This window comes from Paraphaeosphaeria sporulosa, assembly GCF_001642045.1.
Source record: "Paraphaeosphaeria sporulosa strain AP3s5-JAC2a unplaced genomic scaffold CC84scaffold_6, whole genome shotgun sequence".
Lineage (NCBI taxonomy): Eukaryota > Fungi > Ascomycota > Dothideomycetes > Pleosporales > Didymosphaeriaceae > Paraphaeosphaeria > Paraphaeosphaeria sporulosa.
The window spans coordinates 563,343-580,901 of NW_017253365.1; the positions used below are offsets into that span (position 1 = coordinate 563,343).

At 53.6% G+C, this 17,559-nt stretch overlaps 5 protein-coding genes across 5 annotated transcripts; 2 read left to right on the forward strand and 3 right to left on the reverse strand.

Annotated features, from left to right (window-relative positions):
• Nucleotides 1–42: 42 nt before the first annotated feature.
• CC84DRAFT_1217934 (uncharacterized protein) lies at nucleotides 43–983 on the forward strand (the record flags this gene model as incomplete). Its single annotated transcript, XM_018182946.1, has 2 exons — nucleotides 43–56; nucleotides 221–983. 2 exons carry the CDS (start codon nucleotides 43–45, stop codon nucleotides 981–983), a joined length of 777 nt encoding a protein of 258 aa, XP_018034852.1.
• A 1,611-nt stretch (nucleotides 984–2,594) lies between these two features.
• CC84DRAFT_1196654 (FAD-binding domain-containing protein) lies at nucleotides 2,595–4,176 on the reverse strand. The gene is made up of 3 exons (XM_018181477.1): nucleotides 4,112–4,176; nucleotides 3,574–4,062; nucleotides 2,595–3,396 (listed from the first exon to the last, which is right to left on the reverse strand). The coding sequence occupies exons 1-3, from the start codon at nucleotides 4,133–4,135 to the stop codon at nucleotides 2,674–2,676; spliced, it is 1,236 nt and encodes a 411-aa protein (XP_018034853.1). The 5' UTR covers nucleotides 4,136–4,176; the 3' UTR covers nucleotides 2,595–2,673.
• Nucleotides 4,177–4,640: 464 nt separating this feature from the next.
• CC84DRAFT_1187545 (glycoside hydrolase) lies at nucleotides 4,641–5,796 on the reverse strand (the record flags this gene model as incomplete). Its single annotated transcript, XM_018180935.1, has 4 exons — nucleotides 4,641–4,660; nucleotides 4,723–5,464; nucleotides 5,526–5,653; nucleotides 5,703–5,796. 4 exons carry the CDS (start codon nucleotides 5,794–5,796, stop codon nucleotides 4,641–4,643), a joined length of 984 nt encoding a protein of 327 aa, XP_018034854.1.
• Nucleotides 5,797–6,740: 944 nt separating this feature from the next.
• Nucleotides 6,741–9,461, reverse strand: CC84DRAFT_793682 (negative regulator of differentiation 1). Its single transcript, XM_018187424.1, has one exon. The coding sequence runs from the start codon at nucleotides 9,363–9,365 to the stop codon at nucleotides 6,888–6,890; it is 2,478 nt and encodes an 825-aa protein (XP_018034855.1). The 5' UTR covers nucleotides 9,366–9,461; the 3' UTR covers nucleotides 6,741–6,887.
• A 1,450-nt stretch (nucleotides 9,462–10,911) lies between these two features.
• On the forward strand, nucleotides 10,912–17,411 carry CC84DRAFT_1217937 (uncharacterized protein; the record flags this gene model as incomplete). Its single annotated transcript, XM_018182947.1, has 14 exons — nucleotides 10,912–10,988; nucleotides 11,049–11,127; nucleotides 11,184–11,377; nucleotides 11,424–11,920; nucleotides 11,966–12,105; nucleotides 12,153–12,463; nucleotides 12,510–12,675; nucleotides 13,861–13,926; nucleotides 13,982–14,040; nucleotides 14,092–14,110; nucleotides 14,181–14,409; nucleotides 14,462–14,478; nucleotides 14,531–16,308; nucleotides 16,358–17,411. The coding sequence occupies 14 exons, from the start codon at nucleotides 10,912–10,914 to the stop codon at nucleotides 17,409–17,411; spliced, it is 4,686 nt and encodes a 1,561-aa protein (XP_018034856.1).
• Nucleotides 17,412–17,559: the final 148 nt, after the last annotated feature.

A 17,559-nucleotide genomic window follows, 5' to 3' on the forward strand; every position in this document is an offset into this window, starting at 1 on the left:
CGTCACCACGAATTCAACAATCCAGGGCGCGGCGTTATCGCGATGAAATACCACGGGTACGTTCCCCATCTGAGCGCAGGCCCAGTATACTTGACCGTTGTTGTTTGCGATGCGGGGTAAACCCACCTTTTGCGTGCCGTGTTCAAATCCGGCGCGCAGGACAATCTCGGACGCCAATGGTCATTTCCATGGGATGTGAACAAACTATTGACAATGCCAGCGTGTACTATATCCCGAACCAGGGCGCGCAGCTCTCGGCGTCGCTCGACTATGTAAAGGCCATTGTGGCCGGCATCGAGTCCAGCTTTCCTCGTGCCGACAAGGCTGGCACCTGGGCACTCACCCACCGTATGCTCCGCGACAACCCTCCGTACAGCGAGACAACCCAGCCAGACTACCCGCACGCGTACCAGCACCTGCTGCACGTGTCCACCGTCACCCCAGACCGCGCGTACAACCTTATCCAACACCCGCCCAAGGCTGGCCAGGATGGCAGCGTGAGCACCACGCCGCAGATTGCCATAGCATCGTTCCCTATGGCCCAGGGCGATGCACATGCCACCTTCCTCGCCAACCAGATGCCGCTTCTCTGGACCCCGCCGCGCATGCTCGATGTCGTAAACGGCAAGACCTTCCAGGCGGGCGACTTCCTCATATACGTTGGCGAGCTTCGGTCCCGGCGCCAGGCGCAGACAAGCAACCACACTTCTCCGGCTGTTGTCGTCTGCGTCTCTACTCACGCCGGGGGCCCAGACAACGACGACGGCACTTCGTCTCCGCCGACAGACGACGGCGCTATCGATTTCGAGTACGCACAAGCTTCGATCCGAGAGCTATGGAACACCATCAAGAAGGACATCACCTTTGGCCGTGCCGAAGTCCGCGAGCACATGCAGCCTACTGAAGACTTTGGCCGTGGCGAAGAGCAGAATCGCGAGGCCGTCGTGCGCATGTGGTGCGAGGCACTGAGCCCCAGAGCCTGAGTCCTGACCGGACTTGAAGCCTACTCTCCTCGCCAGCCACTTCAGAAGTTGGTACCGAAACTCCTTTCGCACTTCAGTAATATTATCACGAACTCCTGAGTTCAGTCTCCACTTCGCGAAACGAAGCGGGCTATCAAAGAAGACACCACACCTATAGCTAAACGCTGACCCAGCGATGTCGATTTACGAGCAACTGGCCCATTCCACTCTGACAAGATGGACAGTACTGACACTTGGGAACACGAAGACGGCCCTACGCTCTCGGTTGAAAAGACCTCGCTAGAACCTTCCATTCAGGGGCCTTCGGTGGCATATCCGATCGGTCAAGTGAAGACAGGAGATCGTTCCGCAGGTCAAAGCACAATACTGCAGAGGACATTACGACGATCCGGTCCTTTTCAAAAGTACCACCAAACAAATACGGACGTGGATGAAAGACGGAATAGGCGGCAGTCTCTCCCGGAGCACCAAGTGCCCAATGAAGACGTTCGAAATCAACAGTTAGTCGTCACTCCAGCTAATCATCTGACGTATCCTGCGATTGGCATCCCACCGACAGGGTTCCCTGCACGCCCTGTGAAAGAAGTCGGAGAACTTGCAAGGAAGCTGGATACAGCAAGAAACGACCAATAGGCTCCAAATGCGAATGCTGTGCGACGCAGGGAGCTTATCATGCGCCGTGTGATGGGTTGATGCCCTTTGACACAAACCCTTGCACTAGATGCAAAGCGAACGGATTCTATTGCGAACCTCAGCTGAGAGCTTATAAGCTTTACACTTTACCCTTGGGGCCTCCGTAACGCGCGGGGAAAGATTGTACAGTTGTTGAATGATCCCGCTCCGGGTGCGTGAAGAGAGGGGAATTGGGATGTTCAGACGTGTCAAGGGGGTTAAAGCATAGTTGGTCCTCAGTGTACACAGCCATCGGGAGCCCCTCACCACTTTCATGGACGCGAATGAGAGATGCATTTCAGGTCTACAGCTTTCATTATCAATCAAGTTATTGTTTTTGTACATACGTCATAGCCATCCGGTCCATCCACGAGAAGAGCCTCACACGTTGCTGATCCGTTTGCTGGTCTCAGTTTGTGGATGTATGCGGCCTTTTCTCCTTGCGTCGTAAGCAGCCAAGGTCTCCAAGATTGTGAGTTTGCAATCTACGCTCACGAATTTCGCCTTAGCAGTTGGAAGGACATCACGGTCTTTCGTGTAGAATGCTGACATCCCCGCCACTGCATTACTCAACAATGACCTCGCGCCAATTCCTAAGACTCTCCACGAAGGTTGCGAAACTCACCACATCAGCAGCAACGGCAACCTCGGAGTGATGATTCCGGTCTCTACAGACGCTGACCAGGTGCTGCCTGCATCCCACAGTATGAATGGAATCTAGGAAAGATGAGCCATCGTTTATCACCAGGATCAACTGATAGTTATGTTTCAGTGAATTGTACGTGTATACGGTTGAGAATACGACCACTGGCTACAGTTTTTAGGCACCTGTTACAGCCCACAGGGCCTGAAATAAGGAGCAACAACTTTTTTGAGCACCTCATCTTGCAGTAACTCATGGTATAATATGATTCCAGGATCATCACTTGATAGTCTATACCGCAATCTGATAACTATAATAAGTCCAGTTTTTATTGTCAGCCACTGTGGTTGTAGAGAGTCACCAGCGACACATGCATCAATCGGCTAACTTAAACCCTCCAGGTAGCTGCCTCTGGAACACCGCAAGCGGATCATACTTCAGCGCGACACGGCACAAGAACGCACTGTTCTGTGTACCATAGCTTGAAATCGGCTTCTGAAAAGTTCCCGCGTAATTAGCATACACGAAACTTCGCAACAGCCCCATATGCTTTGCTGCCGCGTTGATCTTGCGCAGCACCTCTTTATTCTTGGCATGTACGAGGGAACTCGCAGCAGCGTCTGACCACGAAGCGGAGAATAGAAGTATCATCCCATCGCCGACTTCGGGTATCGTTCCAAGGATGTTATCGTGCGCACCCTGAGCAGCAAAGACGGCGGGGAACGGCTCGAACGTTACGATCCACTGGAGGGAGCCAGTGACGTTGAAGTCGTACAACGTCTCATTACAAATGTCGAAAATACTGTCAAGAAGCTCTGCCGAGACACCATACGTCCCCGTCGAGAACAGCTGATTGGTTTGCGCCATCGCAGTCTCGTTGGCCAGAGTATGCAGCTGCGTGATCTGTACTGTATTGGATATACTGGGGATAGCAAACAGCTCGGAGTACACCTCCGGATCGGTCTGCGGCTTCGTGTAGATCGGGGCTGAGAGAAGCGTCCATGCCTTGGTCACCGCGTTGAAAATAGCGGAAGTCGTGATGGACGCGTGTACATCGTACGGCTTTGCCGCCGCAATCTTCGCGAACGCTGCAAAGACCTCACTACGGTACGAAACACTGTTTACTACGCGCCCTCCTAGAATTTCACCGATGGGCAGCGTGCGGAAGTCGGTCCTAGTCACGACGCCCAAATTGTTCAGGCCGCCTTTTAGCGCGCGGAATAAGTCGGGACGAGATGTAGCGTTTGTGTTGACGAGCTTCCCGCTTGCGAGGACGATCTCGAAGTTGATGGCTGTATCGCAGGTGAAGCCTGCTTGCGGTGAGAAGTAACTGATTCCGCCTCCGAGCGTCAGGCCGCCTACGCCTACACCGCCGTTCCTGCCTCCTGCGACCGTCTTGTTGAGCGTGTCGAGGTGCGCGTAGACGTCGAGCCAGCTTGCGCCAGTGCCAATGTGAGCGACTGAAGCATCTTTGTTCGTGGTGATAGCATTGAGCGCTGTCAGGTCAATAGTGATGCCATTGTTGATGTTCGCGAAACCGGCTGCAGGAGCATGGCCTTGCGACTTGATGGCAAACGGGCAGTCGTGTTGATTTGCGATCGACGCAATGATGCTGGCAACATGTTCGGACGAACTAGGCTTCGCAATGCAAGAAGGAGCAAGTGAACCCTCTTGGATAGACCAGTACGCGGTTTCAGTCGCAGCGTACAGTGAACTGTTCGGCAAAGCGACGTCGAGGCCAATGATGGCACTGAGTTGCGCACACTGTACTGCATCTTCAGTTCAAAGCCCCTGCTTAGGTATTTTTACTTACACAAGGTGCCAAGTCTTGCGCCATGTTATGAACAACCGAAAGGAAAAAGAATACCTTGGCGGGACTGGACTTGGCGATGGGTACATATACTGGGGGAAGTGGCCCCCAATTTGGGGTAGACGGTAATGGGTCAAGATACCTGCCTTATTTAGTAAGAGTGTTCCTGTTGTGCTATTACCCCGCATCGTGTTCAAACTACAATATGCAGAGGACACTCCGCACGCATTGTTTCTCTGCAATTACAGGTGACTTACACCTGGGCAGCTAAGTAGGGAGATGGGGGGATGTTTGAGATTAGACATCATGGTCCTCACAGGTCTCGAGAAAGAACTGACATCCTAAGAACTTAATTTCGTTCTTCCATAAAGCCAACGTTTCATCTGCTTCCAACGGACTGAGATCTGAATATTAGCCCTATCACCCTCCCAATCTCAGTCCCAGACACCCCTCCAACTCTCTCTCAACATCCACAAACAACCCTCCAAGGCCACTCGTACTTACACCACACCTCTGCATCGGCGCATAAGTCTTAACATGCGGTTCCAGAACCTGCGGCCATGTGCTATTACTCTGCGGCCCAACACCGGGCTCCACACTCAAGAAATAATCACCCCAAAGCGGTCCCGCAGCCCAGTACGTCCAGCCGATGAACTGCGGATGATCTTCCAACCACATCAGCGTATTATTTAGCGTTTTGAAACACACGCTATTCGCTCCAGCTCCGAACTCAGAGAGAAACGCAGTGTAGTTGTTTTCCTGCAGCCATGTCGTAGTCGCAGCGAGATTGCCGGGCGCTGCGAGCGTGCATTCATTGTGCGTACCCGATGTGTCGTTGTCGAAGTAGAGATGCATATCGAAGGCGAAGTTGCTGGCGGGGTCGGTGATGGCGGTCAGGACGTCGGCGTTGGGTTTGCAGCCGGAGCAGGTGGAATTGAGCCATCTCTGCGCGCCGGTGAAGCCATTTCCCGGAACGAGGATGAGCTGTTTGGCGCCAGCCTGCCGGATAGAATCGATCGATGCTTGGTTGTTGGAAAGAATTAGCTCGGTCGGCATGTCATGGGGTTCGTTCATGAGACCCAGAATGACGTTTGGATTTGTGGCAAAGCGCTTTGCAAGCTCGCCCCAGAAGGCGGCAAAGTCTGCTGTGGTGGACGCGTTGGCATCGGTGGTGTTACCGATGATGGAGCCTGAGGATGGCTGGGAGCTGGGGTCGTTATAGCGGTAGTAATTGTGTGGATCTATGACCGCGTAGCCGCCACGCATCGTGACATAGTTCACCGCAGTCTGGAATTCCGAGAAGTAGCTTTCGTTGAAAGTGCTTCCCAAGCCAGTGTCGAGAGGGCACATGCGCTCCTTCCAGATTGCAGAGATAAGTTTTTTTTGAAGATCCTTGATCGCTTTGAGAGCCACTTACGAGGAGGAATGGTAGACGAATGGTATTGACCCCAGCATCAATGAAGAAGTCAATGGCACTTTGGTTGATGAACCGATAGTCAGTGCCAAAAGCACCCGGCAGGTTCTGTTGCGCGAACTCGCCACCAGCTATGTGATAGTCAGCACCGGTGACCTTCTCCTAGTTTGATGTTCCTACCAGAGTTCACACCAGCGTAGAGAATCTTCGCTGAGGTTGTTGCTGCCAGAAAGAGCGCAGTGAGACCATGGCTCACTGGGGTTTTGGGAAGCATTACGAGAGACGGAGTCAAATTCTCCTGATATTACGGTAGAAAAGCGATTAAATGAGTGACACCAAGTTTGCAGAAGTGCAGGATTCCATCTTTCGCCAGAGGCTGGGGAATCCAGCGTATTAAGTATGTACGATATCCCAGGCTTAGCACCCATATCAGGAAATAACCCTACATTATTGTCAAATATCATGCGCCCACACGTCTGCGAAAGCCGACTCTTTGTGTTCCCCCGTGAAACATACAAGCCAGTGCAAAAGCCTCGATTGGCTCGCACAATTCATTTGCATGATGGGCAGCCTTACGAAACGTATGGAGAAGCCTAGGCTAATTTGATGGCGACAGCCATTCGAAAGTAGAAATCGGAAATTTGGGATGTGAGCAATGCGATACTGTCGCATGGAGGACTCTGAAACGCGGGGTGGAAGAATACCGAGGATAAGTAGCGAGGATCGATCTCATTTGGTGCAAAACAGAGGGCAATATTCTCGCGCTTCACTGCTGTCCACTGGCCTTCATTAGGGAGAGTACTGTGGAAGCATAGATGGAGGAATGTAAACACCAGGAGGCACGAGTATCTTGCCTAACAGCGCAATGTGTAAACAGCAAGATCATATTATTATCCCATCCCACCCAGCCATATCACTCCTTTACCCGTTGGTATCCAACATTTCGCATGCATACTGCCCGATCCACATCCATACAGGTATAAAACAACACATCGCAGCTGGCACGCAGCGACTGCCTATAATTCCTCGTCCGACCAAATTTTCGACCCGCCTCGTCATCTCAAAGAGCTAAGCAGAAGTGAATGAAGCAAGGAGTATTAGTGAGTAAAGTGAGTGTGAACATTTCAAAATCGCAATAATCTCAATTACAACAGGGTACAGTAACTCAAAAACACCATTTCCATCCAAAATGACGAAAAAAACCCAAGATGATGCAAAAGGGGAATATAAAAATGAAGGTAGATAAGTGGCATACAGCAACAAGGTGGGTGATGGCATCCACGACACTAAAGGTAGTAAGGTCGGTCAAAGTATCGCACAGTGGAATGGAAGAGAAGGGGAATCCGATCCGCCACTTTTTCCGTATTACTGCGCACCAATCTCTTCCTCCGCCCATCCAGGAAGGCCACCGTCACCTTGGATAGCAAGGCCGTAGCCACCGTTTCCGCTACCAAAGCCACCGATACCGGAGCTCAAGCTGCCGAAGGAGCCCTGCTGCGGGCCCTGCGACGACTGTACAGGCTGGTTGAACGGTCCTTGTGTGAACACCGGCAGGCTGACCGCACGCGAGTGCTGAGCGCGAGCATTCAAATTCGAGGGAGCCAAAAGACCGCCAACGGTTGTGGCGCCAGACTGGCTGGAGGTTCCGTTGATGAGGCTAAAGCTCGAGGTGCTCTGGTGAGCACCGTGGGAGGCGTGGGGTTGCGACGATTGGTTGAGGTCAGCGCCGTAGAAAGCTGACTGTGGCGATGGGTATCCCTGCTGTTGCTGCTGTTGCTGCTGCTGCTGAGCCTGTTGCTGCTGCTGAAGGCTCACTTCTGCCTGTTGTTGCTGCTGGTTTTGCTGAGCTTGGAGGTACATCATCAAAGGGTTGTTCACGCCCGTGTTCAGGATGGTGGAAGGAGTCGGCGCTTGAACGTTAGGGAACTGTCCGTTGGTGCTGCCACCGGATACAGGGGCGGCAGACCCAGTCGGTGACACCGATGGACCGGTGTTGTTACGGTTAGGGTGGAGACCACTGGTAGGCGACGGCGACTGAATGCCATCACTGCCCGGATGCTGGGGCTGACCCTGGTTGTTGTTCATCTGGCGCGGTGGGTTACCACAGCGATCCTTGCCGAAGTTGACCTTGAAACGCTTATACTCCTCACGTCCTCGCACAGCCTCGATGGCCTTGATGGCATTGGCGATGTTGGTGAAGTTGACGAACGCACAGCTCTTCTCGCGCAGCGTGTTAACCAACTCAATCTCGCCGTACTCGGAGAAGTCTTGTCTCAGACGCTCCTCAGTCCATGACTCATCCAGATTTCCGATATACACATTGCGCGACGCACCACCGCTAACAGCCAGGGCGATGGCCGGAGGAAGGGCACCGGAGTGCTTGCCCCATCCGATTTTGAGACGGCGGTTGTGGATCATCAAACCCTGGAGGTTGCTCAGAGCGTAGAATGACGCAGCAGAGGTGGGGTCGATGAACGTCACAAAGCAGATGTGCTTGTCAGGAATGTATCGAATGTGGTGAAGCAGACCCCCGCGGACGACGTTGCAGATCTCTTCAATTGTCGTCTCTGGGTGGATGTTGCCCAAGTATACCGTCCGGTTGCCGAGGTTATTGACACCTCCAGCAGAAGTCGCGACCGCGGCCGCAGCGACTGATTGTTGGGCGAGAGCATTGGAGATCATGTCACGGTCGGCGCCGTTGAGGACGTGAGCGTATCCAGGGGCGATTCCGAGGTACTGGGCCGCATTCTGCTGCTGCGTCTTCGAGACGTAAGCGCATCGATCCTTTCCGTAGTAGACGCGCCTGGGGGCCTGCCACTTGGGCTCCTGGGGGAGCTGGGCAACCGCCTTGATGGCATTGCCGATCGACAAGAAGTGAACAAAGCCAATTGCCTTCTCGCGCACGATCTTGACAGTATCAATGGGACCGAACTTGCTGAGGTCCTCGCGCAGTTCCTCCTCGGTAACATCCTCCGACAGGTTGCCCAAGTACACATTGCGAGAAGCACCTGACTGCTGCACAGCAAGGGCGACCGATGTTGGAACCTGCGACGGCTTGCCCCATCCGATCTTGATGTCCTGGCCACGAATCGACAACTTTTTCAAGATTGCGTCAGAGTGGAAGTGGGTGGCGGAGCTGCTGTCGAGGAAGGAGATGAAAGCACAGTTCTTGTCGGGGAGGAGCCTCACTGACTCAATTTGACCACTTCTCACATGGCCAAGGATCTCCTCGGCTGAGGTCTCCGGTGGGATATTGCCCAAGTAGACTGTCCTGCTAGTACCGGAAACTAATCCGGGGGCTATAGGCAGGGACGAGCCAAGACCGCCGAGGCCCTGCTGTCCGTAACCAGGGAATCCTCCAGTGGGCGACTGGGGTCCATTGAAGAAGCCACTCGTCGGGGAGACGAGACCTTGGTACAGGCCAGGCGAAAGGGGGCCCTGCTGCATCTGCGGGCTGCCCATGGCGTTCTGCTGCTGCTGCTGCATCTGGTTCTGTCCGGCAAACTGGGCGAAACTCTGGAACTGAGGCGAGGTGAAGGCATTCGGAGAACCGGGCTGGAAAGGGCTTCCGAGAAGCAGCTGCGAAGGCAGAAGCGGGGTGAAGTTCATGTCAAAGCCAGTTCCCGGCGTCTGCAGCTCAGTGTTGTGGTTGCCGGGAGCGAGTCTGCCCGTGTTGATGCTAGGAATGTTGGAGCGCTCCGGGTGCCTGTCCGCATAGCCGCCGGGCTGGTTTGTGTGAAACGCGCCGTGCGAAAAGCCCGTGTTTCCATTCATCTGCTTCTGGAAGCTTTGCTGGAGACGCGGCCCGCTGGGGGCGTTCGGGGCACCGTCGTGGTGCTGCATTCCGAAAAGATGCGGGGGCAGGACGAAATTGTCCCGCGTGTTCTGAGATAGGACAGCCGTGGCGACGGTGTATTACTGCGTCCGGAGCTGTGCGAGTCCCGGACTGAGAAGTATGCAAGGCAGAAGATATACGGGCACCGTGCAGGTCGGCTGCGGCGAGTGCAAAGACAACGGGTATTAAATCTCGTGGAGATCAAGCTGGCAAGTCAGCGAAGGGTGTGGCACGGCAAGCGAAAACCAGACTCACGGAGCAGGTCAATGGCTAATCCGGCACTCAATACAAGGTACAAGGCGCCAAACGGAAGATCAAAGGGGCCCAGCAGGTCGGTCGGTTGATGGTGGACCTGGGTGACTGGAGCGTGCAATGCCGCTGAAAAATGCAAGCTGAGCAGGCGTGAACAACTACAACATTCCCTTGCCCTGGGGGTGAATGGAGCTGCAGCAGATCCCGGCCGGTCGTAGGAGGGCCAAATTATGGACTGGGGAGCTGTGGCTGCGGAGGTGACGGGCCTCGGGCTTGTTCTGCAAGATGCGAAGGGGCTGAAAGAACGACACCACAATAATAATGAAGGCGCAGGGAGGTGATGTTTGTCCGCGACCTCGATGCTGTGGAGAAGGATAAGTAATGAGCGGATGGGATCGAAGAACAGCAGCTGGGAGCTAGAAGAGGACGAGCCCTGAGAAAAGCGAAGGAGCAGCCCAGAGACAGGAGGCAGGCGCAAATGAGGCCGCCTCGATTGGGAATAGCGCGCCTGCTTATTTTAAACGCGCGTGCCCACCGCATCCCAAACCATCCAAACCACCAACGCCCAGGGCCCCGCAGTTCGGCGGCGAGCCTAGACGCCGCGCGCCACACGCTTGCGTGCAGCGCGAATGCACTCATCTGCTGCACTCAAACGGCGCGCCGTGTCACTCGATGCAGCCGGCTGGGTGCAGCGAGAACGCAGGGCTGCAGCACACGTCGCGTACCTGGCCACTAGCCGATGAGTAACAGGAGACCACTCTGCTAGGCCCCATCGCGGCGTGCATGCTGGAAAGGCCCTTTGAGTCTTGATAAAGGGCCCGGGCGTGTCAGGTGCCGTGCCAGCAATGTTTTGCCGTGCGGTGCGTGCGTGCAGCATCAGACCCAGAAGTTCTCTCGGTCAGAGAGAGTCAGGGGCAGAGCCGCACTCAGGGCTGCATCGCGGCGCGCCGTTCCAGGCGCCTTCTCACGTGGGGCCTGTACGCGCCATCGTGGGAGCCGGGCGAACGCCGCAGTGCCGATAAAGCTCGTGTTAATGGCATGCACTTTGGCGCGACGAAGTGGCGATGGGGCCATGTACATGCTAGGGCAGTTCTACGTTCGTACTGGCAAACGGCAGCCGACACGTGGAACTGTGCGGGCCGAACCATGGCAGAAACATGCGAGCGAGAGCGTGAAGATGGTGTCAGACCAATCAACGCCCCGCTAATCTCGCTAACTCGTCACGTGTCGCGAAGCTCACCGCGCGACGCTACAATAATCCTACCAGGTACCATCCGATTCACCAGCGCAGCCGTCATCCCCATGTCAGACCTATATCCTTCTATTGCGCAGTGCGCCGTTGTGGCCACTGCGCTCAAAGTCCTTCTCTTTCCTGCCTAGTACGTCGACTTGGTAGGGGCTTCACGTATCCTGTGCTGTTTGCTGATTGTCTTTGGCAGCAAGTCAACCGATTTCGAAGTGCATCGCAATTGGCTGGCGCTGACCCATTCGCTGCCAATCAAGGAATGGTACTACGAGGTGATTGCCATGGCCAGGATGCTCAGCTTTCCATTTCGTGCTGACGTGTCCGGCAGAAAACTTCGGAATGGACTCTCGACTACCCGCCATTCTTCGCTTATTTCGAATGGCTGATGTCTCAGGCCGCTGTCTACTTCGAGCCTGCTCTGCTCAATGTGAAGGCTCTAGGCTATGACAGCTGGCAGACGGTCTACTTCCAGCGTGCAACAGTCATCCTTACTGAGCTAGTCTTGGTTTACGCCCTACATCTGTATGCTCTCCAAGACCATTTTGCGTCCAAAAGCTAAAGCTGGTAGCTATGTCAAAGGCTCTAAAAATAAAGCAACTGCACATGCAGCTGCACTCTCTGTTCTGCTCTCGCCTGGACTGCTCATCATCGACCACATTCACTTCCAGTACAATGGATTCATGTACGGCATCCTAGTATTGTCCTTGGTCCTGGCCCGCAAGCAGTCCACTCTGTTGCTCAGTGGCCTTACCTTCGCGGTGCTCTTGTGCTTCAAGCACATCTACATGTACATTGCCCCTGCCTACTTCGTCTTCCTTCTACGTGCCTACTGTTTGGGCGATCGCACGGCATTCCCATATTTCCGCATCCGGTTCTTCAACTGCATCAAACTCGCTGTCGGAATCATTTCCATTCTCGCTGCAGCCTTTGGACCTTTTGCACTCTGGGGTCAGCTCGAACAAGTGTCCCGTCGTCTCTTTCCCTTTTCACGAGGATTGTGCCACGCTTATTGGGCACCGAACATGTGGGCTATATACTCGTTCACTGACCGCGTTCTCATATATCGTAAGCATTTCATCCTGAATATTGAGAAGTGACTAACGGTTGTAGTGGCGCCATACCTTGGCCTAGACGTTGACCAGGAGGCTATCAAAAGTGTGACGCGAGGGCTTGTTGGAGACACATCGTTCGCCGTACTTCCGGACGTCGTGCCGTTGACATGTTTCTTGCTTACTGTGGGCTTCCAACTGGTGAGTGCGCCGCGTTTCAACAACATTCCACCACTAACTATATATAGCCGTTCCTCATCAGACTTCTGTTCCGACCCACATGGGAGACTTTCATCGGTGCAGTGACGCTTTGCGGCTACGCATCATTCCTCTTTGGCTGGCATGTCCATGAGAAGGCCATCCTCCTTGTCATCATCCCTTTCAGCCTCGTAGCGCTCAGAGACCGTCGATACTTCAGTGCATTCAGACCTTTGGCTGTAGCGGGGCATGTGTCGTTGTTTCCACTCCTTTTTACCCCAGCTGAGTTCCCAGTCAAGACAGTATACTCCATTTTATGGCTTGTAGCTTTCTTACTGGCTTTTGATCGACTCGCGCCCGCGTAAGTTCATGATGCCATATGTTGCGCCACGCTAACCTCGAGACAGCTCATCGCAACTCCGGGTCTTCTTGTTTGATCGGTTTTCTTTCTACTACATTGCTCTATCGATACCCCTGATCGCCTACTGCTCGCTCATCCACACCATTGTGTTTGGCGAGAGATATGAGTTCCTACCTCTCATGTTTATCAGTTCATACTCCGCCATAGGAGTGGTGGGGAGCTGGATAGGATTTTCAGTGGTCTACATGGACTCTTAGCATTCGACATAAATCTTTGCATCATCGTAGATGAAATCAAGTCATTGCTCTTCATTTCCTCGATTGTAGATAATTCTAGTGTGTACCCTCCAAAACAAGCTGGCAGAGAGTGCTCGAGTCTTACGAGATTCGATCACTAGTGTAGAAAACCGAGCATAGAGGATCTGATTCCAACATGTTGCATGCTGTTATGCAATCTCGAGCGGTAGTAAGCAATGTCGCGGATGTCTCGGTTGTGGGCTGCACCTCTGGGGGAATAAGGCCGAAAGGGAGTATCATCAACAACCACACCATGATGAGATAATTGCCCCTGATTCCTCTTGGTACTGCAGAACATTAAGTTTGAGTCGTAGGTAAAGTCCATATACTTTATTCACCTCTGCGTGGACGGATGCAGGCAATTGCGCGGTAAGGGTGGTTTGATCGTGTAAGTGGGTCAGGCTGCTGTCTGGGGTGGCTCAAAGCATGGAGGCGTCATGTGTAAGATACCCTTCGCGCAACCCCCCACGAAACTGGGGGTTATCAAATTGTGTTGTTTCTGTACCTATTCTTGTTCAATGCTTTGGTTTCAAGCTTTAAAACGAGTCCAAATACGCTGGTATTTGAAGTGCAGAGGTGCGCGTGTCGGCGAAGTAGGAGAAGGAGCGTTTAGGGTGCTTGTCCTAGTATGGCCTAGTTTGAGGGACGTCCGCGCCGCTGGGCATTTTTGAACTACCCTTCGACCCTCAGTCAATCGCCTGTCTCTTACTTCCTCTTTTCCACCACCCTGTCGTCTTCCGCCTCTCCACCACGCGCCCCGAACGAAAACGCCAAACGAACCACGCGAAACGCGCATCTCGACGCGTCTCGGAACGCTCTTCGGATCGATTGCGGAATACTACAACTTTGTCTAGGACTTCCTCCGACGCGCGGGGGAGCTCAACAACGTTTGACTCGCGCTCCAAAGAGGTGGTCGACGTGTTCCATCGCGGAAGATTGACCCAAACCTTCCGGGATCTCTCGCAATCGCGACCGCGAGGGTGCCGGAGCCTGCGACGCGACAACTCATACTGAGGAAGCTTCCGATGAGCTAAGACCCGAAGCAAGATGGTAGGAAACGGATTCAGGACAAACCTAAGCACATGTCGCTGACATATGAAGGTTCAATACAAGAGGAAACCGGTCAAGACCGAGCCCTTGCCACCGTTCATCGATGACAATACCGAGGTGCGCCCATGAGACTTGAACGTCTTTCACAAAGTGAACTAAGCACAATGGACAGGTCTGGGAGATTGAGCAGACTGGGGAAGTCTTCGTAGACTATGAAAAGTTCCTCAACAAGTAGGTCTAGGTCATGGCTCCATGAAGTGACGTTGCTAACATGAATGACAGGCGTGACTTTTACTTGCAGGTCAGAGCCCCACCATCCTCGAGTCCAGCTCGACCTCTCCACGCAGTTTTCACACTAAAGCATATCACAGCGAGTCTTCACGTGCGAATCGACCGGGCATTCCGGCTACACGTTCTTTGAGGCAATGGAGAGCGAGGTACGTCCGGGTCGCTCCTTGGAAGAGGTCCTCAAAAGCGTGACCATAACCACGCCACAGCAAGAAGCGTCACAGGAGATAGACAGTATATTCCCGGAAGGCCTGAGGTCGCGGGTATTGGAGTTTGTCCAATTCGAGATCACTCCGCGCATGGATGACCTCGGTAAGTTTGCTGTACGGTCTTATCTTCGGCGCTTTACTAATTTTGATTGCAGTTAATCAAGTCTATGATGTAAGTTGGAGTTTATCCTCCCAACCGACATCATCCTAATGTGGTCTTCTAGCACTTCCGCGAACATTACAACGTAGGTGACCGTGTAGCCGTGGACACTGAAAGCGGCCGCCGGTATGGTGTCATAAAGAACATGACCGATACATCAAGGCTCCACAGCATGTTTAATGGCCAGCTCCACGAGGATTTCCGCTCATATACCTACATTATGCAAATGGATGACGGCGAAGAGCTTACCCGTTACAAGGCCTCCGAGTTGATGCGAGATCGCAGAGTCTACTCCAAGATCATCCTAAAACAGTTCTTGCGCAGCGCCGTTTCCAGGGAGCCATGGCACGGAGCCCCGTGGATGGTTAAGGATCACCTGGCCAAGCGGTACAATATTCCCACCAAACTTCCGGATGCCAAGACTCGCGAGGCTGTGATAGCTGCGAAGAAAGCCGCGAATGCAGAGAGAGCAGCAAATGCTCAGCGTCTCAACGACGGTCACTCTTTCAACCATGGAAATGCGGGACACCCCCAAACGAACGGTATGAGGGGACCAATGCACGGAAACGAGCCGGGACATATCGGCGTCGGTCAACAAACAACAAACCACCCTCATCGTGTGAACGGTCAGCAATTTGGCCATCAACCACCACTGTTTATGTACTCAGGGCCTCCTCCATTACAATATAACGGGCCAGCACCCATGCAATACAACGGACCCCCGCCTGCTCAGTTCAACGTACCACCGCACCTCCAGAACCCCAATATACCACCTCACCTAGCCGGCCAGGTACACCCCAACCTACCAGCCCAGCTCGCTCAGCATATCCCGCAACAAGGCTCTGGTCTGCCTATCAGCCTGCCCTTCCAGAACAACTTCATGCAATATCAAGCGCTCGCAAATCAACCTTCGAACGGGCCTCAGCATCAGTCGGCCCCTGTTCCTAGGCCATTCGAACCGATCAAGTATCCTATCGATGATCTGAGAATCCGACAGCCACGCGTCAATGTCACGCGACCTCCGTTGAAGTTTCTGTCGGACGATGTTCCAGACGGCGTTGACCCGCCTGAGGATGATAGGAAGACAGGAATATTGATGAAGAGCATTGGTCCTTTGCTGACCATATGGGAAACCATCAACGTCCACGATACCATCTACTCTCTCGATTCGTTCACGATAGATGACTTTGTTGAGGCGATGGGATATGCTTCGGATGACCCAGAGTGTGAATTGCTTATCGAGGTGCACTGTGCTGTACTCAAGCAATACGTCAACAGCTCTGGAAAGCTACAAATTCATCTTCCCAGCATGGTCGATGACGACGAGTCCGAAGACGAAGAAGAGTCGAGCAGGGAAGCAACGCCGGAACCAGAGCCGCCGAAGCGGACTACCCGCAGCAGCCTGAGGAAGTCGGAAGTCGCTGAGATCGTAGAGAAGCCACGTACTCCAACCCCGGAGCCTCCAAAACAAATCCACAAGGCTGCTGAGTTTGTGGAGGACTTCAACTGGGTGGAAATGTGCAAGGAGCGGAACTTCCGAGAAGGCGGTTGGCAAGCTATCCTTGTAGGATTGCTTCACCAGCTGTCATACAACCCATCCCACAAGGAAGATTGCGACGAGATCCTCTCTCAGCTTGTCCCTCCGGACGAGGAACCTTCCGTCGAGAATATCGCGACAAATTATCTCAACCTTGATGTCAACCTGCGCATTACTGCATTGGACATTGCTCTGCGCCTCACTGTCACCACTGAACAGTTTCGTGATCAACTGCAGAATGCTGCTCAGGATATGACCAATCTTCGCAAAGAGAAGATCGAATACCAGCGAAAGCGAAAGGAACTGTACGTATGCCTTGGATTCGTTGTCACCAGTGAACTTACACGTACACAGAGCCGATGAGATGTTCAAGCTCGACATTGATCGGAAGATTGCGCTTCCCCTGAACACACCAGCATCGCCGACCGATACGAAAGATACGCCAGACGTGTCCATGGCCGATGTAGAAGACGCCAAGGAGGATGAGGAAGGCAGCGACTCATCAGAGGAGGCTAAGAACGCATCTCGCAAAAAGCGCAAGGCTGTAATGTTGACGAAGCGCAAGCGGGACAGCGAGGTGGCAAAGAAGGAAAAGGCTAAGAAGGCCAAGGCAGAAGCGGCGAAGAGCAAGCAGCAGAGAGACTGGGAGAAGCTTTTGGACGACATCGAAAGGAAAAAGGAGGAACTCCGGGAATGCGAGGCCAGTATCGCCGAGCTGGACGACGATCTTCGCGAAGCCTCTGTACACCGTTCTAAGATCCTGGGTAAGGACCGCTTCCTGAATAAGTATTACTGGTTCGAGCATAATGGCATGCCCTTCGGAGGCGTGCCGCAATCTTCGACTGCAGAGTACGGTTACGCCAACGGTCGTGTATGGGTCCAGGGACCGGACGAGCTTGAGATTCAACCTAATATGGAGGAGCCCGCTTTAACGCAAGATATGAATGAGTTTGGCTGGACGGTTCCCATGCGGAAGGATCGCGAAGAGGGCCCGACGCACCTTAAGACGTCTGCCGATTGGGGCTACTATGACGACCCTGAAGACATTGACAGCTTGATGGCGTGGCTTGACGAGCGCGGTACGCGTGAGAAGGCTCTTCGCAAGGAACTAGTCATCTTCCGGGAGAGGATCACGGAATACATGCAGAAGATGAAGGCACATCTGGAAAAGACCGAGGATGAAGAGATGGAGGAAGAGGAAGAAGAGGTCCCCACGACACGTTCGACCCGCAACAGGACCAGCGCAGTTGTTGAAAAGGCTGATGAGGTGCCACAGCCACGATGCTTGCTCTGGACGAACAGCATGATGCGCGAGCGGGAGGGCTACAACCACAGCGAGGAGTACGAGCCTCCGAAGCGGACCAAGAAGGGCACTGCGAAGGTCACCAAAGGCAAGGGTCGAAAGTAGATCACCGGCGATCTCACCTTGATGCTCGCTCAATACCGTTTTCCCCTCTTTGACGAGTCACGACAGCACATGGCGTTTACGGGGTATTTCTTGGTCGTTGGGTCCCAGAGGGACTGGATATGTGTGCATCTTCTCGGAGTTTTGATCA